This window comes from Labeo rohita, chromosome 23 (genome assembly GCF_022985175.1).
Source record: "Labeo rohita strain BAU-BD-2019 chromosome 23, IGBB_LRoh.1.0, whole genome shotgun sequence".
NCBI classification, from domain to species: domain Eukaryota; kingdom Metazoa; phylum Chordata; class Actinopteri; order Cypriniformes; family Cyprinidae; genus Labeo; species Labeo rohita.
In genome coordinates, this window is record NC_066891.1 from 7,165,080 (window position 1) to 7,192,244 (window position 27,165).

The window sequence follows — 27,165 nt, forward strand, 5'->3', positions numbered from 1 at the left end:
CGTGTCAATATCCGCTGCCATTCACAAGAATACTACTATGTATGCATGTCAGTACGCATGCGTCGTGGTACTCTTGTGAATGCGTGGAAGAGAAGAAATTGTGAATAATTTGTTATTTTTGCTTTTTTTGCACACCAAATGTATTCTTGAGAATCCTAAGATTAGGTTGAAACCACTGATGTCACAAGGATTATTTTAAGGATGTCCTTACTACCTTTCTGGCCCTTGAACGTGGTCAATACACTGCTGTCTATTCAGGCTCAGGAAGCTCTCAAATTTCATCAAGAATACCTTAATTTGTGTTCGGAAGATGAACGAAGGCCTTACGTGTTTGCAACGACAAGATGGTGAGTAATTAATGACAGAATTGTAGTTTTTGAGTGACCTATCCCTTTAAACTCATGCCTTAGCTACAGTATACATTATAGACATGTTATTCACCAGCGCTTAAACATTCCCAAGTTCCTCAAAAGGTACAAAATGTTCATAAAAACTCCCTAAAACTTTCAGGCACATACAAATACTGATTAAACGCATTCAGAGTTATTGCTCATATCACTCTTGAATGGAAATTGAACGAAAAAGCGCTTTAATGCATCTGAAAAACAAACTGTGCCGCAGCTTCATGACTAACAAGTCAGGCTCGCTGATTTATGCACCACGTGACACGCGTCCAGCCAATCAGCGCTCGATCTCACACTCCGGAAATGGAGCCCGTTTAATGCCCTACATTCCTCTCCAGGTCTCAGTCACAATTCTGTGCGCTGTCCTTGCAGAATATTAATGTTTAACGATGGTGCTGATATCGCGTTGGACTGTGTCTAACATTTTTAGACACCCGGAAGCTCGTCGGCTCGAATAAAGCGACGTTTTACGGAGGGACTTTTCTATAAAAAAGAGAAAACAATGAGGCCTAATAGGAGAGATGAGGAACAAGTGTCAAGCTGAGGAATTCCACATAAACAGCAGGTGAGCTGTAAACATGTTACACTGCACGGTGACAGCTCATGTGAGGTTTTATGATGCGTGTTGCATGCGTACAGCACGTCTTGGTGTTTTTCCGCAGCCAGCGAAGTGTTTGACGCGACAGTCTCGGTGTGTGTTGGCTGGTTAGGTTAGTACATGTTAGTGCACGTTTGACTGTCACAATGAAAGTTGAATAGTTTGTTTGTGACACATTTGTCGCCGCCACACCTCTTTTTTATCACACAGTAGCAATCGTTGCCATGACAACCCATCCCAATTAACTGGCTACAGCCATTTCTATAGCAACCACCCTGGATCACCTAGCTGGAGCGGTTGCTATGGCAACGGACGTTTGTTTTGTTATAGGCTTTGTCTTTTTTTGTTAAGGTATTCAGAAATACAAATGACTTAAATACACATCTTTAATGATAAACACGTTTTTAATTCATTAGTGTGAATTAAAAGTCATTTTTTGGGGGGCTAAAAGTGAAAAAATGTTCTTTAATAAGTTAATATTATTTGAAAATCACCGACTATCAGTGAAAAACCTAAACTTAATGTTTTGTTCAAGTCAAATGGAGTTACCCTAAAAAAGCTTTCTCTCAATAATTGTAATAATAATAATATATAATAAAATAATAATAACTATAAAAAATAAAAGAAAATAATGATTAAGTTGTGCATGGAAATTATTTTATAAAATAAAATCTAAAATTAAAATTTTAGCCATATAAACAATGACTCTTCTAAGTTCTGAATTAGAAGTCATTTCAATATTTTTTGAAGAACTAAAAGTGAAAAAAATATCCAGCTGGTAAAAATGCAGATGAAAAATGTCTAATTAAAAGATAAAATTCTTGAAAAAACAAACAACAGAAGTTGATTACATTATAATTGCATAAAATTATAATTTATTTTATAATGATTAAGATGGAAATTCTTGTGTAAAATTAAAATTATTAAAAAAATACATTTGCAGACATAGAGACAATGACTTTAATGCATCTCTTCTGTGATAAACATATTTTAAATTCTGAATTAAAAGTCATTTTGATATTTTTGTCAAGAACTAGAAGTGAAAAAAAATATTCAGTTCGTATAAATGTAGATGAAAAATCTCTCATTAAAAGATAAAATTCTTGAAAAATTCTTGAACAAATGAAATGACATAAGAAAGCTCAATTGTTTGTTCTCAAAAATTCATGATATTTGGCAATAATAATAATAATAATATTAATAATCTAACTTTTTTTGAAAATAATGATTAAGTTGTGCATGGAAATTCTTGTATAAAATTAAAATTATTTAAAAAATGACATTTGCAGACATACAGACAATGACTTGAATGCATCTCTTCTGTGATAAACATTTTAATTTCTGAATTAAAAGTCATTTTGATATTTTTTCAAGAACTGAAAGTGAAAAAATATCTAGTTGGTATAAATGTAGATGGAAAATGTCTCATTAAAAAATAAATCTTGAAAAAACAAATGACAAAAGTTGGTTACATTATAATGCCATAATATTATCATTTGTTGAGCCATAAAGAAGTTTTGTTTAAAGTATTAATATTTGAAAAACTCAAAGGCATTGTAGCATAACCAACATGTATAAGCTGTTTTGTTTTGTCGTCTTGTCATTTTGTTCAATCAAATGAAGTAATCCTTAGAAAGCATATTTATATTTGTTCTCAAAAATTCATAATATTTTGTAAAAGCCAGGTGCAAGCCAGGTACAAAAAATATTTTATAAATATAAAATACTAATAGAATGAAAAACAAAATGCAAAAGAAAATGTCAGAAATTATTTTCTAAATAATTTTGCACTTTATCTTTTCTAGGCATGTCCTCACAAATGCAGGCGTTTTCCTCTCCCTCCGTGTCCTCCAGTGGCCTTTCCCGCTCCAAGAAACTGAAGTTGGAAAACCATGCATGGAACGTGAGCAGCCAATCAGGTGAGAACAGCTACTACCAGCACAGCCCGAACCAGCCAAATGGCTCCTCCCCCTCCACATCTGGATTCAACTCCAATTATAACTCCTCCAACCTGGTCTTTCCTCCTTCTGGAGGCTCGCGGGAACAGACAGTGGTACGTGCCGCAGACAGCACCGGCAGCGTCCCGGAGCCTTCATCATCCTCCTCGTCGTCATCTACATCCAGTCAGCGTGGAAAAGATGCGGGCTCCTCCTCTCTGACATGTGAGGGATATCAGAAACAGGGCAGTTTGAAGCGGAAGAGCGAGGAGGTGGACAGCAGTGACAGCGTGCAGATTTTGGAGGAGCTCTCGGCTCCTGTGCTCCCCAACCGTGTGGCTGGAGGTGGAGGCAATGCCACGGCTCAGTCCATCGCTCATTCCACGTCCACCACCAAGAGCAGCAACTCCCACAGTGAGGGCGACTACCAGCTGGTGCAGCATGAGATCCTCTGCTCTGTCTCCAACAGCTACGAGGTACTGGAGTTCCTCGGCCGGGGAACATTCGGACAGGTCGCCAAATGCTGGAAGCGTGGAACTAATGAGATTGTGGCCATTAAGATTCTCAAGAATCATCCGTCCTATGCCCGCCAGGGCCAAATAGAGGTGAGCAGTTAATCAGTATCAAACTTTTCCAATCATTGCATTTTAGTGCTGTAAATGACTGAATCTCCTTTGTGTCCTAAGTGTAAATCAAGAAATAAATAAGAGATATAAAACTGCAATTGCGAGAATTAGTCATAATTGTGAGATACACATTTGCAGTATCAACAAGCACGTACAGTTTTATAAAAAATATATACCGTCGCAATTACGCGAAACTGTCAACAGGTATGAGATATACAGGTGCAATTAAGAGAAATAGTCACAATTGTGAGGTATGAAGTCACAAATAGCAGTTAGTGAGATATACAGTCACAATTATGAGACATATGGTCTCTTTACACCTGGTCACTTCATACGTTTCTCTGATCGGAAATCTATCTGATTTGTTAAAACATTTCCATTTACACCAAGACCAGGTGTAAACAGGCCCATACAGTCACTATTATGAGAAATAGTCACAATTTTGATATTTTCAATCGCTATTATGAGAAAAAGTCACAATTGTGAGTCATACGGTCATTATTACAAGAAATAGTAAAAATTGCGAAACATTCAATCACTATTACGAGAAATAGTCATAATTGTGAGACATGCAGTCACTATTACAAGAAATAGTTACAACTGCGAGACATACAGTGTCTATTACGAGAAAGTCAAAACTGTAAAACATTTTATCGCTACTACAAGAAATAGTCACAATTGTGAGACATAGTCACAAATACAAGTAGTTGCAGTTGTGAAATATTCAATGATTATTACGAGAAATCGTCAAAATTGTGAGACATTTAATCACTATTATGAGATATTGTCAAAGTTGTGAAACATACAGTCACTATTACAAGAAATAGTCGCAGTTGTGAAACATTCTATTGTTATTACGCGAAATAGTCACAGTTATGAGACATCTGGCCTATTTACATCTGGTTACTTCATACGTTTTCTCTGATTGGATATCTGTCCGATTTGTTAAAACGTTTCCAGTTGCACCAAGACCAGGTGTAAACAGACCCATACAGTCACTATTATGAGAAATAGTCACAATTGTGAATCATGCGGTCATTATTACGAGAAATAGTCACAGTTGTGAGACATTCAATTGCTATTACGAGAAATACTCACAATTATGAGACATGCAGTCACTATTACAAGAAATAGTCACAACTGTGAGACATAAAGTCACTATTACGAGAAATAGTCACAACAGTAAAACTTTTAATCGCTACTACAAGAAATAGTCACAATTGTGAGACACAAATATAAATATAAGAAATAGTTGCACTTGTGAAACATTCAGTTGTTATTATGAGAAATAGTCACAATTGTGAGACATTTAATCACTATTATGAGATATTGTCAAAGTTGTGAAACATTCAATCACTATTGCAAGAAGTACTCGGAATTGTGAAACATTTGATCGCTACTACGAGAAGTAGTCATAATTGTGAGACATACAGTCACTAATACTAGAAATTGTAAAACATTTAATCACTATTACAAGATATTGTCACAATTGTGAAACATACAGTCACTACAGCAAGAAATAGTCAGTTGGAAAACATTCAATACAAGAAATTGTGAGACATGCAGTCACTTTTACAAGAAATAGTCACAGTTATGAGACATATGGTCTATTTACACCTGGTTACTTCATACATTTTTTCTGATCGGATATCTGTCTGATTCGTTAAAACGTTTCCATTTACACCAAGTTGGCCACATAAATGTGTTTTCGCAAAACGGATATAAATTCGGTCTTCAGTTCCCATGCTGTATACAAATGAGCGTTTATGTCAACGAAAGCAACAGATATGCAGCTGCATTTTATGCTGTTTTATTCATCATCAGCTAATTTCAAGATCAAAAAGCACAACAGGAGAGAGCAAGTCATCAGCAGTGGAAAGATAGGTTAGTTTCACTACTTTTAATGAAGATTGTGTGTTGAGCCTCTGCGATTTACTTTCAGTTTCAGTTGTGGCAGTTTGCGGTTTGGCTTGCTGAAGAGATACTCAGATACTCATCCACGGCGATACTTGTCGCATTAGCGCTGTCATATCTGACTATAAAATGCCATATAGCAAGTCACTCTCACACATTTAATATTTTAATATTTTGGGAGGGCAAAAATTTGCACGTGGTTTCAAAAACCAGATGCATTTACACTTGTCCTGTTTCATCTGGAATGTGGCCCTGACCCTTCTGAAGTGGTTTGAGCGATCAGATTTAAATGCTTCGAAAACATTTCGGAGGGCATTTACACCTGGTCTTTTCATGATCAAATAGCTATCAGATCAGAGAAAGCGCATGACGTGACCAGGCATAGACAGACCCATACAGTCACTATTACAAGAAATAGTCGTAATTGTGAGACATTCAATCGCTATTAGGAGGAATAGTCACAATTGTGAGTCATATGGTCATTATTACGAGAAATAGTCACAATTGTAAAACATTCTATCGCTATTATGAGAAATACTCACAATTGTGAGACATTCAGTCACTTTTACGAGGAATAGTCACATTATGAGAGATACAGTCACTATTGCGAAAAATAGTCACAATTCTGAGACATACAGTCACTTATGAAAAATAGTCGCAATTGTGTACATTCAATCACTATTACGAGATATAGTCACAATTGTGAGACATTCAATTGCTATTATGAGATATAGTCACAGTTGTGAAACATATAGTCACTATTAAGAGAAATAGTCACAACTGTGAAACATTCAATCGCTGTTGTGAGAAATAATCACAATTGTGAGATTTGCAATCGCTGTTGCGACAAATATTCGAAATGGTGAGATATACATTACAATCACTAATACAAGAAATAGTCACAATTGTAAGATTTACAGTTGCAATTGCGAAAAATAGTTACAATTATGAGATATAAAATTGCATTTGTGAGATGCTAAGTTGCAATTATAAGATGTGCATTAAATAAAAACACATACAGGAAATACAGTTTTTGCTCTGAGGTGGACACAGACTTCCATAGAAGATACCTTTGATAATTAATATCGGACTGATGCAATGATAAATGTTATTCATCTATTGCATAAGTTTGCAATTAATCATCAATCATGTGCTTGATACAAGTTTGTCAAAATGTTTTGAACTTAATCCTGTCCCATTAAAGGTGAGCATCCTCAGCCGTCTGAGCACAGAGAATGCAGATGAGTTCAACTTTGTGCGCTCTTACGAGTGCTTCCAGCACAAGAACCACACATGTCTGGTGTTTGAGATGCTGGAGCAGAACCTCTACGACTTCCTCAAGCACAGCAAGTTCAGCCCACTGCTCCTCAAGTGTATCCGGCCCGTCCTGCAGCAGGTTGCCACGGCGCTGATGAAGCTGAAGAGTCTGGGTCTCATCCATGCTGATCTGAAGCCTGAGAACATCATGCTGGTGGACCCCATCAGACAGCCCTACAGAGTCAAAGTCATCGACTTCGGTTCAGCGAGTCATGTCTCGAAAGCGGTGTGCTCAACCTACCTGCAGTCTAGATACTACCGGTAAGGGATAGTTTGTACATTTACATTTGTGCGTTTCGAATCTAAAGCAACTTGGTGCATCCAAGTTGAATTTTACTAAGAATTATAAGAATGCATGAATGCTGAACAAATGAAAGCAAATTAAAAAGAATTATTTTAATGTTACATACATGAATTGAAATAAATGGACATTGATATGATACTATTATATGTATAAAATCTATTATATGTATTTGACAGAAAATTAGTTTTAGGGTTTTATGTGGATGTTTTACATTGCATCCAGCATCACTCATTGTAATTATGCATAATTAGCTGTTCATTTCTCATATTATTGGCATGTGTGGAATCTATGATCATTATTACGAGAAATAGTCCCATGTTGGAGATGTACAATCACTATTACGAGAATTAATTGCATTTGTGAGATATACAGTTTCACAATTGTGAGACATAAAATTGCTATAACGAGAAATAATCTCAATTGTGAGACTTACAGTCGCTATTTCGAGAAATAGTCACGTGTGAAATATACAATCACTATTACAAGAAATAGTTGCAGTTGTGAGATATACAACTTCGCAATAGTGAGGCATAAAATCACTGTTACAAAAATAATCATATTTGTGAGACATGCAGTAACTGTTATAAGAAATAGTTACAATTGTGAAACATTCAATCACTATTATAAGTAGTCACAATTGTTAAACATTCAATCACTATTATGAGAAAGTCACAATTGTGAAACATTCAGTCGCTTTTATGTGAAGTTGTTGCATGTGTGGGATATACAATCGTTATTAAAAAGTAATTGCAATTGTGAGACATACAAGAAGTAGTCACAATTGTAAAACATACAGTCACTATTGTGAGAAACAATCGCAATTGTGAAACATTGAATTGCTATTACAAGAAATAGTCAGTTGTGAGACAAACAGTCACTATTATGAGAAATAGTTGCAATTGAGACATAGTCATTATTACAAGAAATAGTCACAATTGTGAAACATTCAATTGCTGTTATGAAATATGGTCACATGTGAAACATGCAGTTACTTTTACGAGAAATAGTCACAACTGTGAAACATTTAATTGCTATTATGAGATATTGTCACAACTGTGAAACATACAGTCACTATTATAAGAAATAGAGGCATTTGTGAAACATTCAATCACTATTACGAGACATAATCACAATTGTGAAACATTCAGTTGCTATTATGAGATATAGTCGCAATTGTAAAACATTGAATCGCTATTACGAGATATAATCACAATTGTAAATCATTAATCGCTATCACGAGAAATAGTCATGTGTGAGATGTACAACCGCTATAAAAAATTAATTGCAATTGTGAGACATTCAGTAGCTTTTATGAGAAATAGTCATAATTGTGAGACATAGTCACTATTACAAGAAATACCTTGTAATAAAATTGTTGAGAAATACAAATTGAAAATCATCCTTCATCTGTAAAAATTATATTTACCTTTACCATATCATATGTATGTCTCTACTTGTCATTCTGCCAATAATATACACCTTATATAATTTTGATATTTTCTGTGGGACTAGAAGTGAAAAAAAATAGGTGGTATAAATGTAACTAAAAGTGTCTTTAAAATGGTGATATTCTTTTAAAAATTCTTTAAGCAGTGAAGCAGTTTTGTATTAAAATATGAATATTTGGCAACCCTTAATTTAATGCCATAGACTTTTAAAAACTTAACATTTGGTTCAAGTCAAATTGAGTATTTAAAATCATAATATTTTGTACATCTTGTTTTTAAATATTTAAAGAATTTGTTTACTGTACATCATATCCCTAAGTAAATCTGGCTATGAAATGAAGCTAATTTATTAATTAATTTGTGATTTGTCTGTGGTGGCGCAGAGCTCCTGAGATCATTCTGGGCCTTCCGTTCTGTGAGGCCATTGACATGTGGTCTCTGGGTTGTGTCATTGCTGAACTGTTTCTGGGCTGGCCTTTGTATCCAGGAGCTTCAGAATATGATCAGGTCAGTAATAAGGTTTGCTTAAGCCTAATCAGTTCTGTGCTGAATCAATTAGTTTTATTCAAAATTCAATTGAGAATGCTATCAGTAGATTAGGAAAGTGACACAAGGGGTCGCTAACGCTTCCGATGAGGAGTCATGCCAGGGCTGGTAATCTTAAAGTTGACAATATTGGATGATATATTAGTTTATTACTAGCAAATAATCTCATACAGCTGCTAGTTATCTTTCTCTGCATACACTCCTTGGCTACAAACATCTGTCCATCTGTGAAAAATAGGTGTATAATCTACATTTCATGTATATCCCTACAGATTCGGTACATTTCCCAGACTCAAGGTTTGCCAGCGGAGTATCTCCTGAGCGCCGGCACTAAAACCAGCCGTTTCTTCCACAGAGGCCCAGACTCCAGTTACCCTCTCTGGAGACTCAAGGCATGTCCCACTTAAAGTGCTGCTGTGTATTTTATGTTCAAAGGCATCAGCGGTCAATTCATGATTGAACGCTTTCCACACTGATGTATTTCTGTTTTTAGACACCCGCAGAGCACGAGGCAGAGTTTGGGATAAAGTCCAAAGAGGCTCGAAAATACATTTTCAACTGCCTGGACGACATGATGCAGGTAGTGCTACAGTGTACAGAAAATGCTATGTGTAAAAAAAATTACTTTTACAAATGGTAGAATAAGAGACTTCAGGTAATGAATGAATAGACTGTAACATGTTAATTTAAAGGGATAGTGAAAATTACCCCATGATTTACTCACCCTCAAGCCATCCTAGGTGTATATGACTTTCTTCTTTCAGACGAATACAGTTGGAGATATATTAAAAAATGTCCTGGCTCTTCCAAGCTTTATAATGGCAGTGAATGGGTGTTGAGATTTTGAAGCCCAAAAAAGTGCATCCAACCATCATAACATGTACTACACACAGATCCGGGGTGTTAATAAAGGCTTTCTGCAGCGAATGGATGTGTTTGTGTAAGAAAAATATTCATATTTAAAACTTTATAAACCATAATCTCTAGCTTCCACTAACTGTCATACACACAGTCACAAGAGAGTGGCATTCCAGCGGATGACGCAGGACGTAGCGTAAGCTCTGGTGAGGATATGCTAGTTTTGTGAGAACCAAGTTTTGTTTACAGCAAAGGAAAACCAGTCTCCTCTTGGATTATAGCAAAATCCTCCAACATTTTTCTTTACAAATTCTGATTTTGTACATTTAATTTGTGACCAGTGTTTTGTTTTGTTCTTTTCTCTGCGCTTCCGAGTTCACAACTTCCCACTGGAGCTTATGATACACCTACGTCTTACGTCATTCGCTAAAACGCCACTTTTTTGTGAACATGCTTATGACAGTTAGCAGCAGGGTTGCCAGGTTTTAACAACAAATTAACCAGTTGATACTCAAAACTAGCCTAAAACTAGTCGAATCGCATTGCGAGGTTAAAAATGGCATTCTGCAGGGTAAAAAACACATTTTTGGTGTGGTTCCCCTGGTAAAATTTGCATTCCTGGGGATAAATGTCACGTTACTGGGTTCGCTTCAACCCGCGGACGTGAAAAACAACCCACAGCAATAGTGTTAAAGTAGCCCAATTCCTCTAAAGCTAGAGATTACAGTTTGTAAAGTTTTAAACATGCATATTTTTCTTATTCAAATGCATCGATTCACTTCAAAAGGCCTTTATTAACCTCCAGAGCCATGTGGAGTATTTTTTATAATGTATGGATGCACTTTATTAAACTCAAACCTAAAATCTCAACACCCATTCACTGCCATTATAAAGATTGGAAGAGCCAGGACATTTTTTTATATAACTCTGCTTTTTTGATTAGTGTATAATATAACAATGCTTGTAATATAACAATGCTTTTTTGATAAGTGACCTAAAAATAGCACAGACTTTTAAATACATCCATATGTCACATTGTGTCTTTGTTTTTTTTTTTAATATTTAAAAATTTAAATACTTTTTAATCTCAAACGCTCATACATTTCTTTACGATTGAAGAAAGAAAGACATGAACATCTTGAATGACAAGGGGGTGAGTACATTAAATGTGAATCTTTGTTTTAGAAGTGGACTTCAAATTTGTTCTTTCTCACACTCCAGGTCAACATGACTAACCTAGAGGGCACAGACATCTTGGCAGAGAAAGCTGATCGGAGGGAGTTCATTGACCTGCTGAAGAAAATGCTAACTCTAGACGCAGACAAGCGGATCACGCCCACCAAGACCCTCAACCACCCGTTTGTGACGATGGCTCACCTGCTTCACTTCCCACATAGCTCACAGTAAGCCCTGTTGATTAAATTGTTGATTCTCTACGTATAGCTAGATGTCATAGCCCTGAACTCCTCTGAGTACGCTAACACCAGTTCTGCCTTTTCTTGTTGTGCAGTGTGAAGTCCTGCTTCCAAAACATGGAGATTTGCAAGCGCAGGTGTACCGCCTTCGACAACAACAAGAACCTGTTCGCCAGCCACAACACCCCCAGTGCAGCTGCTAATCTCACCGTTACCTTCAGCAGTCAACTCAATCAGCACAGTCAGGTGTGTGCAACTGCACAGATGCATTATATTAAGTTAATTCATTTGTTAATTCAGTGCTTGCAGTGGATATAATTACATGACTGAATATCACTAGTAATGTCAAACTACTGTAGTGTGTTTTAAAGGGATAGTTCATCTAAAAATGACAGTTCTTTCATTTCTTACAATCATGACATTGCAAATTCATATGCTATTTATTTCTGTGAAAGACAAGAATGATTTTTTTCTGTTAAATCTCCCAAAAATGATGAAAAACTCCTACAAATATAATCTGTATTAACTGTAAATCAAGCACTATGTTCCAAGCCTTTGGAATGTATATAATAGCTGTTAATTCATTCTGCAAATGAATTATTCAATCACTGAGTTGAGTCTAAAAACCTGATCAGTCTGATTTATTAAAAAAAAGCATAAAAGATTAATTTACAAATCAGACTCATATTCAGCTCTCTTGACTCAATGAATTGGTTCTTGAGGCAACCTGACATACCTTGGAATATAGCAGTGTTATTTTTATATTGTGTATATGCTGTTATAGTATTTATCAATATTTTAAATTGGATTTTATTTATATATTTTCAGTGCTTTTTTTATTTTAGTTTAAGTAATTTTAGGTAAAATAATGTATTTTTTGTTACTGTTAAAATGTTTTTAATGTGTTTTTTTTTTTTTTTGTATTTAGCTTTAATATATTTTATTACCTTTTTAGTTTTAGTAATTTTAATACTTCAACTTTACTTCAGTTTATTGCCAAAGTACATTTCTGTTTTTAATGTAATTTCTTAAAAAATTTATTTGAAATTTCAAATAAAATTTTTTCAAGTTAGGTTTTTAATCTAGTATTTTATTTATTTTTTTATTTTATTTAAATTGCCAAAAATGATTTTTTAAATCAGTGTTTTAGTTAAAACACTGGAATATAATATACAAGTCTTGGGCCCTGTGAAATCAGTTTTATTTTTTCCCAAGTTCCGTATTTTATTTTTTAATTTTCAATTTTTTTCTGAATTCAGTTTTTTCCCGTTTTAATTTTTCTAGACTCTGTTTAAATGGTGAAATTAAAAAAATATTAATCAAAAAGCATGTCTAATTAATTGAAATCATGAAATTTACTCAATTTAGCAGCAATTTAAAAAAGTTTAACAAAAAAATTATTTTTAAGACCCTATGAAATACAATTTATTTGACCAAATTCTGTGTTCTACATAAATTTTCTGGATTCAATTTTAATGATTTAATTCCATTTTTATAATCAAAAGTATGTCTAAATAATTGATTTTATAAGAAATTATTTATTTATTTATTGTTTCAGAAATACTGTGTTGTGTATTTAGATTTTTTTCTGGTAAACAAATTCTGGTGAATAATTTTCCTGGTAAATATTACTTGAATGATGTTCAAATAATTGTATTAGTAGTAGTACTAGTGTCATTACATTAAGTAATATATTTCTTATTGTTTCTTTAAGTTAAACCAAATTTTGAACGGGTTGCTGTGAAGAGCTTTAAGTTTCTGTTTGTATTTAATACGACAGTAGTTTTTCTCAAAAGAAATGGTAAATGCTCATGAAGTGATGTATCCATGCAAAATCTGACAAATTTTGTGACATTCCGCATTATACAGTAAATTCCGTTTTTATGACTTTTATGACTTATTTTTAATTCCGTCTGCATTTTCTGCATCGCGGAAATCATAGAGCCCTACAAGTCATATTAACTACTTATATGGGGTTTGGTTTTGTGTCTCTCTTTTTTTTTTTTTTTTTTTTGAGCTTGACAGATGTGGTCAAAAATATATATTCTCTGCATAAAGATCTTTGGAACAGCATGAGGCTGAGCTGCTTTAAACAACATCAGAACTGTCAATAATAGATGATCTATTGCTTTCAAGCGTAGTATGCATGCTATATATAGGTCTTTAGTGCTATTTCTGTGCTTAGTCAATGTTGTTAAGAATCTCCCTCTCTTTCCGTAACTGCCAGATGGCCTCCACGGGGGGGCCAGTCCCTGTCTCTTAGCAGCAACGTCCCTTTACTGAACTACCAGCCTGGTCTGTACCAGCAGGCCACTATAAATATACCAGGCTTGGCTCAGCAGAGTGTGCCATTGCAGGCTCGCCCTACTCAGCTGTGTGCCCAGACAGAGCCCTTCCAGCAAACCCTCATTGTGTGCCCTCCTACCATCCAGGGTGAGCCCGTACCCAGCCCCTCTTACCCAAACCCACTTCTCCCTATATTCTACCCTCCATTCCCTTAGACTCATACTGCTTCTGTATGCATTTAAACTGAACGGCTTATGTTTGATTGACCAGGGCTGCAGACCTCCAATAAACATGGTGGATATCCAGTGAGAATGGACAACTCTGTACCCATAGTGCCCCAGAACCAATCCACCCAGCCCCTACACATTCAGCCCAGCATGCTTACACAGGTAAGCATTATGTTTGTGTGTTTTCTAAATGTGTTTTCCTCTTAGACTGTTTTATATGATCCTTGTTTTTCTGTTTGTGTGATTTCCTACCTGTTAGCACATTGGGCTTGATGATTGTGTGTTTGTTTGATTCTAAATTACCTTTCTCCTTATTAATGTGCAGTGAGAATTGCAGTGAAGATGAAGAGGAAGTTGTTTTAAATCCTTTTCAGTCTGCATCTCACTAGCTGATTTTCAGATTGGATGTATCATTAACTGTAAACACAGACTCTTTCCAGGAAGAATATCATTATCAGCTGGTATTTACATTAAATATAATTAAACCACATGCATGCTGCTTTTTACAAACGTCAAAATTTCTGTAATCTGATTGAAGTTAAAGTTACAGTTTCTGTTTACATTAACTACCATTCAAAAGTTTGGGGTTGGTAAGATTTCTAAATGTTTTTAAAGAGATAGTTCACCCAAAAATTCTGTCATTAATTACTCACCCTAGTGTTGTTCCAAACCCGTAAGACCTTCATTCGTCTTTGGAACACAAATTAAGATATTTTTGATGAAATCTGAAAGCTTTCTGATCCTGTATAGACAGCAACGCAGCTGAAACATTCAGAGCCCAGAAAGGTAGTAAGGACTAGAGGTGTGCGATATTGACAAAAAATAATGATCTTGACATTTTCTGGGATTTTACTGATAACAAAAATTAGTCGATATTTTGCCGCATGTGCACATCAGTGATACAAATGAATCTTTTCCAATAAGTTTAAATTGATTTTTACATTTTATGGGCATTTTTACCTTTACAAAGCCATTTTTTCTAAAAGTATGCATCATCTTTTGAGTCAAATTTCTACTTAGACTAGTAAGATATTTTTGGGCTGTTACCAGGCAAATGAAATCATTAAAGGAGAAGTGCATTTCCAGAACAAAGATTTACATATAACATACTCACCCCCTTGTCATTCAAGATGTTCATGTCTTTCTTTCTTCAGTCGTGAAGAAATTATGATTTTTGAGGAAAACATTTCAGCACTTTTCTCCATATAGTGGATTTCTATGGTTTTAACTTTCAAAATGCAGTTTAAATGCGGCTTCAAACGATCCCAAATGCGGTTGTAAACAATCCCATCCGAAGAAGAAGGGTCTTATCTAGCGAAACGATCGGTTATTTTCAGAAAAATAATACTGTGTATATCCTTTTAAATCTCAAACGCTCGTCTTGTCTTACTCTCTGAACTCTGTTTTTGTCCGTGTTCTCATGTTCAAAATCGTCCTGTATCACTGTTTTACCTTTTTTTGTTAAGGGTGTTTGATGTTCTTTGAATGTTCACTTTGCAAAGACTGGGTCGGTATTTCTGCAGCGATGTAGGATGATTTTGAAATCATTTTTGAAGTTGAGGGAGAAAATATGATTGGAGTTTTTCGGCATACCTGACATATCTGTCTTGAGCCAGAATAGAGTTCAGGCAGAGCAAGACAAGATGAGCGTTTGAGATTAAAAAGTATTAAACCTTTAACAAAATTCATCTTCTGCCATCTGAAGTAGCATTTAGATGTATTTACACAATGTTTAATGCGGCTCTGAGGGACATTAATTAATTTAACCTGCAGTTGCAAATGCATAAATAAAGTTTTGATATGTTAATTTAAAAATAAAACATTGAATACTGATATTTGAAATTATTTGAAAAATGAACATTAAAAATGCCAGTAGGTGGCAGCAAGTCACTGTTAAGTAAATGAGTCATTGCGATTGAACCGAATCATTTAAACAGTTGATTCACTCAGGAACGAAACACTGTCATGTTGCTCAGAGATGCAAAACTGTGCTGTGGGTGTGTTTGGAATAATTTTTGTTGGCAAAATAGAGGAAAAACAGGCAATATGGTGTCTAAAACGTAAGTCTCCTAATATTATCTTATTGTTTATTGAACTGTTGTATAAAATCAATATCACATTTGTAATCATGCAGATTTTTGGAGGTGAAAAACTGGCACTCTTCGTGTAATATTGATTATCTATATGAAATGATATAAATATACTTTTTCTGCCCCTATATCTTGAATTTTGGGATCAGTCTAAATGCATTTTAATAGACTGAATCATACAGTGAAAGAATGCACTCTAAATGTGTACGTGCACTAATTTAACCTAACTTACTAGACTTCATCACGTAATGTATGCGTGCACTCACAGGTTGTTTCGAGTCAGCTAGTGAGTCACTGTCTTTACTGTCAAATGATATTGGTCTGTTTTGGTGAGTTAAATTTCTCCGTCAGCTCAACAGGCATTTTGTAACATTCCACCCTTTCCTCCATCCTCAGTTCCTCCACACCTCCCTTTATCCCTTCCCCAACCAGAGCAGCAGCACGCCGCTGACCGTGGCCTCCCTGCGCCTACCAGTGGCGGGAATGACGCCGCTGGCCTTGGGCTCTCGGCGTCTGGAGCAGAGTGCTGCCATGCTGGTAAACCTGCGCCCTGCAGTGTGACACCTACTTCCTTTTCTTCTTACCCCATTTTTTTTTCACCTTCTCTGCATGTTGCGTTCCTAGGCCAAACTTCTGAATTGAATGAGATAAAAAAAGATAGTGTGCCAAACAGTAACAGTTTTTCTATCAAGTTGTTTTCATGGGCTGCATGCAAAAACGATACGATGCGACCAGTGTAGTGTAATTCACAACAAATAAATCTTATGAACCCCTTCTTTTAATAAACTGTTTAAAAAGATTCATAAACTGAACGGTTACCAGTTTGAATCAGCTGGATGAATCCTTCACTGAACGACTCACTGAATCAGAGAGCTTTCTGAATCATCTAGCTCACTGGAAGTTATTAATTATTTTAGTTTTTTTTTTTTGTTATATAACTATTTTAATAACAACAATATTTTTGTTAAATAATTATAATGCAATTTTTATAAATGCTGTTTTAATTTAATAATACTACTAGCATTAATTAATTTATATACACAACCAAAAGTTTGTGAACAGTAAGATTAATTAATTTTTTTAAAGAGGTCTCTTCTGCTCACCTAGCCTGCATTTATTTGATCCAAAATACATCAAAAGCAGTAATAGTGTGAAATACTTTTACTATTTAAAATAACTGCTTTCTATTTGAATATATTTTAAAATGTAATTTATTCCTGTGATCAAAGCTAAATTTTCAGCATCATTACTCCAGTCTTCAGTATCACATGATTTGCTGTTCAAGAAACATTTATCAAAGATGCTTTACATTGATCAAAAGTGATAATAAAGAAATGTATAATGTTACAAAACATTTCTATTTCAGATAAATGCTGTTCTTTTGAACTTTCTATTAATCAAAGAAACCTAAAACATTCTAAATGTTTTCAACATAATAATAATAAATGTTTGCTGAGCAGCAAATCAGAATATTAGAATGATTTCTGAAGGATCACGTGACTGAACTAATGATGCCAAAAATTCAGCTTTGAAATCTCAGGAATAAATTACATTTTAAAATATATTTAAATGGAAAAGAGTTATTTTAAATAGCAAAAATAGTTGCTGATTTTGCTCTACTTTGGATCAAATAAATGCAGGCTTGGTGAGCGTATGCGACTTCTTTAAAAAAAACCTTACAAATCTTACGGTTCACAAACTTTTGACTGGTAGTGTATTTAAAAAAAAATCAAATATAATTTATTCAAAATTTTACATATATGTGTTTATATATAGACTAAGATTGTGGCTGAAAGTGTCACAGGTTCCTAATGTAAATTCTGTACACGTTGCTGTTACTCTGGATGTTATGAAGGCAGCTATGATTTGAAGCTATGAAACAAATTGATGTGATTTGCTATTTGCCCTCATTTCTTTAGGAGTTTTGTGGTGGAAAGTGGCTGTTTTAGTTTTGTTTTCTTCTTTCTTCACCTATCAATCATGATTTAACAAGGCAGTTTTCTCTTGGACTCGTGCTGCATCTCTTCTGGGCCCTAGGGCTCTATCCAGCGAAGCATGGCTGCTTGACTCTATGCAATCCAAATGATTTCTCTTTCCACAGACCCACTCCTGTGGCAACAAATGTCTCCCCATTGACTCATTCTCCTTTTTTCCTTCCACTGCTAACCAGTCATTTCCTCTCTATGCAGATAAATGGACTGGCAACCGTAACTCGTCACTTGCGTTGCTTTGGTAATCACTCGAGTTAAATTCCCTGTGCAGTTGTTATTGTTTTCTTGTGTATTTTGCATCTGTTGTTCTGTTCATAAAAGGCTGATCTGCTCAAATTCTATCATGATTTTCTGACTCCCATTTCCCCTTTAAGCATGAAAGATTCACGATTAGTCAAGCAGCATAATTGAAATGAAAATTGAAATTGTCTTTCTCACTGTGTTGTTTTGTTTTAATGAAGTTCTGCATGATTTTAAGAGCTTGTAGGACAGGGTCGACTTTTTATGTATGACAGGAAGAGATCGAACGCCGACAGACTGAGCGTCGCCACACTGAATGTGCTCATTATGTGTCTGTCAGTCAAAGCGCATCAATGTTTTAAAGCCAGTTTACACCAAGATTGACCGCAAATAGAGCTAAAAGGAGTGATATGATAAGCAGTTGTTGACAAAATGGGAGTGTGTGTAATGCATATTTATACTATACCTGCCCAGCAAGGTTTTATTACAAAAGCCTTCACCTGTATAGTCAAAATTTATTTCATCTGCTTTGGACAGTAAAGCTCACGACCAAAAGATGAACAGGCCTTGTTGCTTCAAATGAATAGAGCTGCCAAAAAGCAGCAAAATTAGATTTGAGTGAATTAGATTTTCTTACAAAATAGTTTTGTTCATTTGGCATTGTGTATGTGTGTTTTAGCAGGGCTGGCCAGCAGGGACGCAGCAGATCCTCATTCCCTCTTCATGGCAGCAGATGTCAGGCATGACCATGCACAATCCCAGCCAGCCTGTGCTGTCCGATTCACCCATGGGCTCTCTGCTCTCGGATAACACCGCCCAGCAGAACAGTAGCTGGAGGTCAGAATTGCCCCCACAGCAGTTTACACTTGCAGTTTTACACCTTAGGTTCTGTTGCAAACTTGGATTTATTCAACTATCAAGTTTGATTTGTGTTAAAGCCTTACTGTGGTGCTGTGCTCGAGTATGAATGCATCTGGGGTTTGCTTTAAAGGTGAATCTCACAAAACCTGTCAAAAATATCACCTCAGAATAAAAATATTATTATCAACTAAAAAATGAATAATAATAATATAATTGTTTCTAATTAAATAATTATATAATTTTATAAAAAAGATTTCTTAGTACAAAAACGATTACTGGTACTAGTGTTATAATAATTAATATTATTTAATCATTGTGGTTATTGTGTTTTTAGAATCATTGCTTATTATTATTGTTTTTGTTATTATTATAAGTTAGCCTAAAAGAGAGGTGAAAATATTAATATTAATATTTTTTCAAATTAAAAATAAACAACATTAAGTTGGTTTTTCTATATATTCTATATATTATTATTGTTGTTGTTATTATTATCAATATATATATATATATATATATGTGTATATATATATATTATTAGTACTAGTGTTATAATAAATATGATTTATTATGGTTAGTGTTTTTATAATAATAATTAAATTAAATTAAATAAAAAAGAAACAAAATATATTAAGTCTCTATATATTATTATTATTATCATCATCTTCATCATCATTACTATTATTATATATTATTAGTACTACAAAATTATTGCTAGTACTAGTGTTATAATAATTAATATGATTTAATTATTGTGGTTAGTGTATTTTTATAATAATAATAATAATCATCATCATCATCATTATTATCATTATTTAGCCCAGAAGAGCAGGAAAATAAAATTAACAAAATACATTAGGTCTGTTTTTCTATATATTCTATTTTATTATTGTTATTATTATTATTATTGTTATTATTTAGCGCAAAAGAGAAGTAAAATTGTAATAATAATATTGTTTAAAATTAAAAATAAACCAAATACATTAGGTCTATTTTTCTTTATATTCTATATATTTTCTATATATATATATATATATATAGTTAGTACTAAAATATTACTAGTGCTAGTGTAATAATTATTAAAATGATTTAATTATTATTATTATTATTATTATTATTATTATTATATTTTTTTGTAGTAGTAATAGTAGAAGTATTAGGTGAATTTCACATAACCTGTGAGACAAAATATGTCACCTCAAAGTAGGACAAAAAAAAATTGTAATTAAAAATAAATAAATTATTAAGTTAATATTATTGTATAATTTGCTGTCATTATCATTATTATTCTTAAGAAAAAAAAATCATTCTCAATACTGTAAGGTGAGAAGATAATGAGATATTATATATTTATGTTTTTGTGCACATTTAAATGACAAAAAAACATCAATTATTTTAGTAATTTGGAGACAATACAGTAAAAATTATAAATTTAAGTTTGGTGAAATATGACCCGGCAGGTTCTTGGCACGTTTTCCTTGATTCACATATGATTGTTTGCATGATTACAGTGTTAAAAGCTTACGGCTGTACTTGTGTTGATGATGAAAATGCATTTTGCAAATGTATTAAGTGTGAAAACAACTTAAAAGTAATGAACTGGAACATTGTTCCCAAATGTATTTCTTGTTAGCAAATAGCAAATCATTGCAGACTGACACTGTGACTTTGTTGCTGCTGATTGTAATGTGGAGCAACATGCTGCTGCAGTGAAAACTGGATTCTGCCAGCTGCAAATATCTAATAACCAATTACAATTCTCAAAACAGCATGTATTTAATATACTCTGCCAGGGGTCGACATGGAGGTCAGTGCGATGGGACGCAGCAGGGCTCTGCGCAGGGGCGTAACGTGAGCGCACAGCCCTCCCACGCAGGGACAGCCAGCAGTCGTACACAGCAGAGTGGAGTGAAGAGGTCAAAGGGTCGACATGCAGAGAGCAAAGCCCGGTAATGCAGTTAATGAGTCAAAAAATGCCAAAGTCAATTCGTTCAAAATATGCCACTGTGTACTCAATTAAAAACATTTTTCTATCTTTATGTCACAGACCCACATCCTCCCAGCAGCCGGTTTCTTCAGTAGCACACAGCTGTGGTGATGCGTCCCAGCCCATCATCATCTCTGATACGCCCAGCCCCGCCGTCAGCATCATCACCATCCACAGCGACACTGAGGACGAGGACGACAGGAAGTTTCCTCCTGAAAGGTGCAACATCACTTTCACATTCCAACAAGTTTGGGATCAGGAAGATTTTTAATGGTTTTTAAAGTAGTCTCTTCTGCTCATCAAGGCTGCATTTATGTAATCAAAAATACAGAAAAAACTAATATTGTGAAATATTATTACAATTTAAAAGAACAGTTTTCTATTTTAATATACTTTAAGATATCATTTATTCCTGTGATGCAAAGCTGAATTTTCAGCATCATTACAGCAGTCTTCAGTGTCACATGATTCTTCGGAAATCATTCTAATAGGATAATTTATTATGAATGTTGTGTTGCTGAGTATTTTTTTTTTGGAACCTGTTATACTTTTTTTTTGGGATTCTTAGAAAAATAAAGAATATTTAAAATTAAATCTTTTGTAATTAAACAGACTGCTGTTCAAAAGTTTGGGGTCAGTAAATTTTTTTTCTTTCTTTTTTTGAAAGAAATTAATACTTTTAGAAAGGATGTGTTAAATTGATAAAAAGTGATAAAAAGAGCGAAGACTTATATTGTTAGACAAGATTTCTATTTTTAATAAATGCTTTCTTTTTAATCTTTTATTCATCAAAGAATCCTGAAAAAGGTATCATAGGTTCCAAAAAATATTAAGCAGCACAACTTTTTACAACATTGATAATAAATAAGCATATCGGATTTCTGAAGAATCATGTGACACTGAAGACTGAAGTAATGATTCTGAAAATTCAGCTTTGCATCACAGAAATAAATTATATTTTGAAGTACATTCAAATAGAAAACTGTTATTTTATATTGCAACAATATTTTACAATTTTACAGTTTTTCTCTGTATTTTTAATCAAATAAATGCAGCCTTTATGAACAAACTTTTGACCTTTTGACGTTTTTTTTTGTATTATTCAGTATTTATATGTATTCCAAATTTTGCAAAAAGAAAAGAACAAAAAGAAAATATGGTATTCTTAGTTTAGTAAGAAAAATTTAATTTATTTATTAATTAATAATAATAATAATAATAATAATACATCTTTGACATAAAAAAACATACTTAAAGAAATTGTTCAATATTGTACAACAACCCAGCACCAAAAATAAAAAAACAGTCATTCAAAATGTCTTAATGGTCCAGTGCGGATCAAGATAATATAACATAAGCATAACATACACTGCTGTTTTAAAATGTGTGTTCATTAAGAATTTTAAATAAGTAAATAACAATAAAATTAAACTAATAAAATTTAATATTTTATTCGGTAAGCATTAAATTGAGCAAAAATAACAATAAAGACATTTATATTGTTACACAAAATTTCCATTTCAAATAAATGCTGTTCTTTTGAACTTTCTATTCATCAAAGAATCTGAAACTGAAACAAGAAACTGTTTTCAACACTGATAATAACTAGAAATGTTCCTTGAGCAGCGAATCCGCATATTGGAATGATTTTTGAAGGATCATGTGACACTGAAGACTGGATTAATGATGCTGAAAATTCAGCTTTGCATCACAGGAATAAATTACATTTTAAAATACATTCGAATAAAAAAAAGGACAGTATTTTACAACACTTTTTCCTGTGTTTGTGATCAAATGAATACAGCCTTGGTGAGCATAAGTGACTTGGTTCAAAAGCATGAATTCAGATCTCTCTTCTTTTGTACAGCAGCTGTAGTGTGAACCAGCGTACAAACGTCATCAGCTGTGTGACCGTCCATGACTCCCAGGACTCAGACTCCTCCACCAGCACTCCTCTCAGCCCCAAATGCCTTCCCAACTTTACTGAGAACAACACACACTCCAAGTCTCTCGCTGTGGTCACGCCGTCAGTGAAAACGCAGCTCTGGGATGTAGCGTCAGGAGGTCCGTCAGACTCATTTTAACACCTAATCATCTAATCATGTCCATTCATGATACACAAGGCTTCTTACACCAAAACCAATCACAATTAAATGCCCATTTTAGAATTAACCAGGATATTTATTACTGTACCTTTTTAATGAGCTCTGTTATGTTTGGCTCATTTCTTTACATGTGAAATGAGTAAGAACAAAGTAGTCATATGATAATTTTGTCATGGTTGTACAGATTTGACCCTTTAAGAATTTTTTTCTGTATTTCCAGAGCAAAGTACTAATACTTCTGGAAAATCAAAGAAAGGAACGGCCGCACAGTCCAGCGACAGGCATCAGAGAGCGGCATCGAACAGATCTCAGCCTCTCAACCTAAGCCAGGTACATCTGTACAGGTCGACCGCATGGTTGTTAAAGAATTTAAAAAAAAATTAAAGTTTTGTGGTTTTTAGTCAGTGTCTGTTAGCTTTGAGGTCATGTAGAGTCAAAGGTTTTGGGGTCAGTATGTTTTTTGATTAATACTTTTTGATAAAAAGTGAGAGAATAATAATGTTAGAAATAAGGATTTCTATTTCAAATAAATGCTATTTAAACTTTCTATTCACTGAAGAATCCTGAAAAAAAAAAAAAAAAAAAAAAAACAATATATATATATATATATATACACATATATATATATATATTTTAATATTAATATTTGATTAATATGATTAATATTTTTGTGAAAAACTTTTTGGGGGTTTTTGTATAAAAAGAATATTCACATGAAATATTGGAAATTGTATTTTTGAAATTGATTTTTTCTTAATGTCTTTACTGTCATATTTGATTAATTAATCATTGCTAAATAAATTTGTTAATTTTACTGTCACTTTTAATCAGTTTAATACAATCTTGCTAAATAAAAATATTCATTTAAGGATCATGTGACACTGAAGACTAGAATAATGGCTGCTAAAAAATTCAGTTTCACTTCACAGGAATGAATACATTTTAAATATATTTTAATTTAAAAAATAAACCGTTCTTTTAGATTGTAATAATATTTTATATTATTACTGTTTTTATTGTATTTTTTATCAAAGAAATTCAGCTTTGTTGAGCATAACAGAAAAAAATTTAGAAATAAAATAAAATACATAAATTAACTATTATTGCATCTTTTGACTGGTAGTGTATCTGGCTCAACTTCCTGTTTGAGCAGGAAACACAACATCACGTGAAAGAAAATTGTGCGCCGTACCATTTCTAAGGGTGATTTCATGGCAAACGTATTTTTGTTGGTGCTGTCAAATCGATTAATCGCAATTAATTGCATCCAAAATAAATGTTTTTGTTTACATAATATGTGTGGGTACTGTGTATATTAAATATATACATTTATGTGTGTGCATTTATATATACTTAAATATATAAATATACATCGTACACACATATATTATGTGAACACAAACATTTATTTTAGATGCAGTTAGTTGCGATCAATCGATTTGACAGCGCTAATTTTTATTAATATTTATCATTAGGTTGTTTTTTTTCAAAAATATATATGTATGTGTTTGTATTTATATGTACTTATAAATATGCACAGTACACACACACACATATATTATGTAAACAAAAACATTTATTTTGGATGCAGTTAGTCACGATTAATCGATTTGAAAGTACTAGTTTTTATTAATATTTATCGTTGGGTTTTTTCCTTAAATATATACGTTTATGTGTGTGTATTTATATATATATATATATATATATATATACTTATATACTTATATATATACTTATAAATATGCACAGTACACACATATATTATGTAAAAAAAAAAAAATTATTTTGGATGCGAGTAATCGTGATTAATCAATTTGACAGCGCTAATTTTTATTAATATTTATCACCAGGTTGTTTTTTTTCTTAAATATATACATTTAGGTGTGCGCATTTATATATACTTATAAATATACACAGTACCCACACATATTGTGTAAACAAAAACATTTATTTTGGATGCGATTAATCGCGATTAATCGATTTGACAGCACTATTTTTTTTTATATTTATCACCAGGTTGTTTCTTTTCTTAAATATATACATTTATGTGTGTGTATTTATATGTGCTTATAAATATTCATAGTACACATGCACATATAATATGTAAACAAAAACATTTTGGATGCAGTTAGTCATGATTAATTGATTTGACAGCACTAGTTTTTATTCATTTTTATCACCAAGTTTTTTTCCCTTAAATATATACATTTATGTGTGTGCATTTATATATACTTGTAAGTATACACAGTACACACATATATAATGTAAACAAAAACATTTTGGATGCAATTAATCGATTTGACAGCACTAATTTTTATTCATATTTATCATCAGGTTGTTTTTTAACAGCTTTTTTTCCTTAAATATACACATTTATGTGTGTGTATTTATATGTGCTTATAAATATTCATAGTACACATGCACATATAATATGTAAACAAAAACATTTTGGATGCAGTTAGTCATGATTAATTGATTTGACAGCACTAGTTTTTATTTATTTTTATCACCAAGTTTTTTTCCCTTAAATATATACATTTATGTGTGTGCATTTATATATACTTGTAAGTATACACAGTACACACATATATAATGTAAACAAAAACATTTTGGATGCAATTAATCGATTTGACAGCACTAATTTTTATTCATATTTATCATCAGGTTGTTTTTTAACAGCTTTTTTTCTTAAATATACACATTTATGTGTGTGTATTTATATATACTTATAAATATGCACAGTACACACAGAAACACATATATTATGTAAACAAAAACTTACCTAATCGATTTGACAGTGCTGATTTTTATTAATATTTATCATCAGGTTGTTTTTTTGGAGAAGTGATTCTTAATGCTTTTGATTCACTCTGTGTATTTTATTCAACAGGCGCAGCAATCAATAATGTCATCCCACGACCGTACAGGGGGCGGATCCCTGAGACGCCAGCCCACCTACCCTCCTACAGGCCCCTCCCACTCCTACAGGCTTCATGAAGCGTCTCTCTTCGGCTCTGCCTCCAGTCTGTACGCATATCCTGCATCTGCAGCCCTGGCCTCTGTGTCGCAGGCCGTGGACCAGCTGCACAATTCGGCCGCTTCCTCCTGTTCCTCTTCCTCCGGCCGGCACACGCGCACCGCCGGCCCGTACTCGGCCTCTCTGAGCCTCCTGCAGAAGAACAGTGCCATGGGCGTCATGTGTCAGGCTTCCGCTCCATATCAGCAACAGCAGCTGTCCACACCGTCCTACCAGCGGTCTGCGGCATTTCCCCTCAGCCAGAGGAAACTCAACCAGTACCCGTACCTGTGAGGAGCAGCTGTCTGAACGTGTCCTTAGGTATATGGAAAATGCCAGGATTGTGTCATGGATGTTCACGTGGACATGACATTCTAGCATCTTTTAGCTTATTTTAGTGTTTTATTTGCTTTAAAGCATTTCAGTGGAGCATTTTGGATCATTTCAAACCATGTCATAAACACAAAACTTTGAGCTGTTTTTTTAACAGTTTCTTAAAATATCACCTGCAGAGAAGCCTCAGGATGTCTAGAAAAAGACATCACCTTAAAACACATCAAACTTCGTTTGACTGACGAAGGAAAAAAACATGGCTGTTTGGAATAGCATACTATCATACTACTCTTACGATTTCTGCAGTATACAGTATGCAGAGGGAATAAATTTGATGTATTCAAATGAGGAATACAACAAAGTGAGTCATACTTAGATGACTATAATAAAGCACAGTGTGTGTAATTATGTATCCCACAATCCAACACACTTGATGTTAATTACTAGTTACTAGTCTTTCTTGACTTATTTGAATGGACTGAGAAAAATTAAGATTTTTTTTAAACAAAATATTTCAGTTAAACATTTACCACATTTAGGTTTTTTTATATTATTTTCACCATAATGCAAAAAATACATCTTATTCTCAAGGTAAAAAAAAAACTATATATTATATAGATTATATTTAAATTCAAATAATTGGTTGAACAAAAAACACTTAAAAT

At 33.6% G+C, this 27,165-nt stretch overlaps 1 protein-coding gene across 1 annotated transcript; it reads left to right on the top strand.

Moving 5' to 3' along the window:
- The first annotated feature begins 701 nt into the window (after nt 1-701).
- On the top strand, nt 702-26,704 carry hipk1a (homeodomain interacting protein kinase 1a). Its single transcript, XM_051096747.1, has 17 exons — nt 702-969; nt 2,808-3,544; nt 6,684-7,057; nt 8,932-9,055; nt 9,367-9,486; nt 9,588-9,674; nt 11,174-11,355; nt 11,463-11,624; nt 13,607-13,800; nt 13,924-14,042; nt 16,367-16,507; nt 18,881-19,038; nt 20,853-21,008; nt 21,107-21,265; nt 22,917-23,110; nt 23,372-23,481; nt 26,042-26,704. Exons 2-17 carry the CDS (start codon nt 2,810-2,812, stop codon nt 26,459-26,461), a joined length of 3,435 nt encoding a protein of 1,144 aa, XP_050952704.1. The 5' UTR covers nt 702-969; nt 2,808-2,809; the 3' UTR covers nt 26,462-26,704.
- The last annotated feature ends 461 nt before the right edge of the window (nt 26,705-27,165 follow it).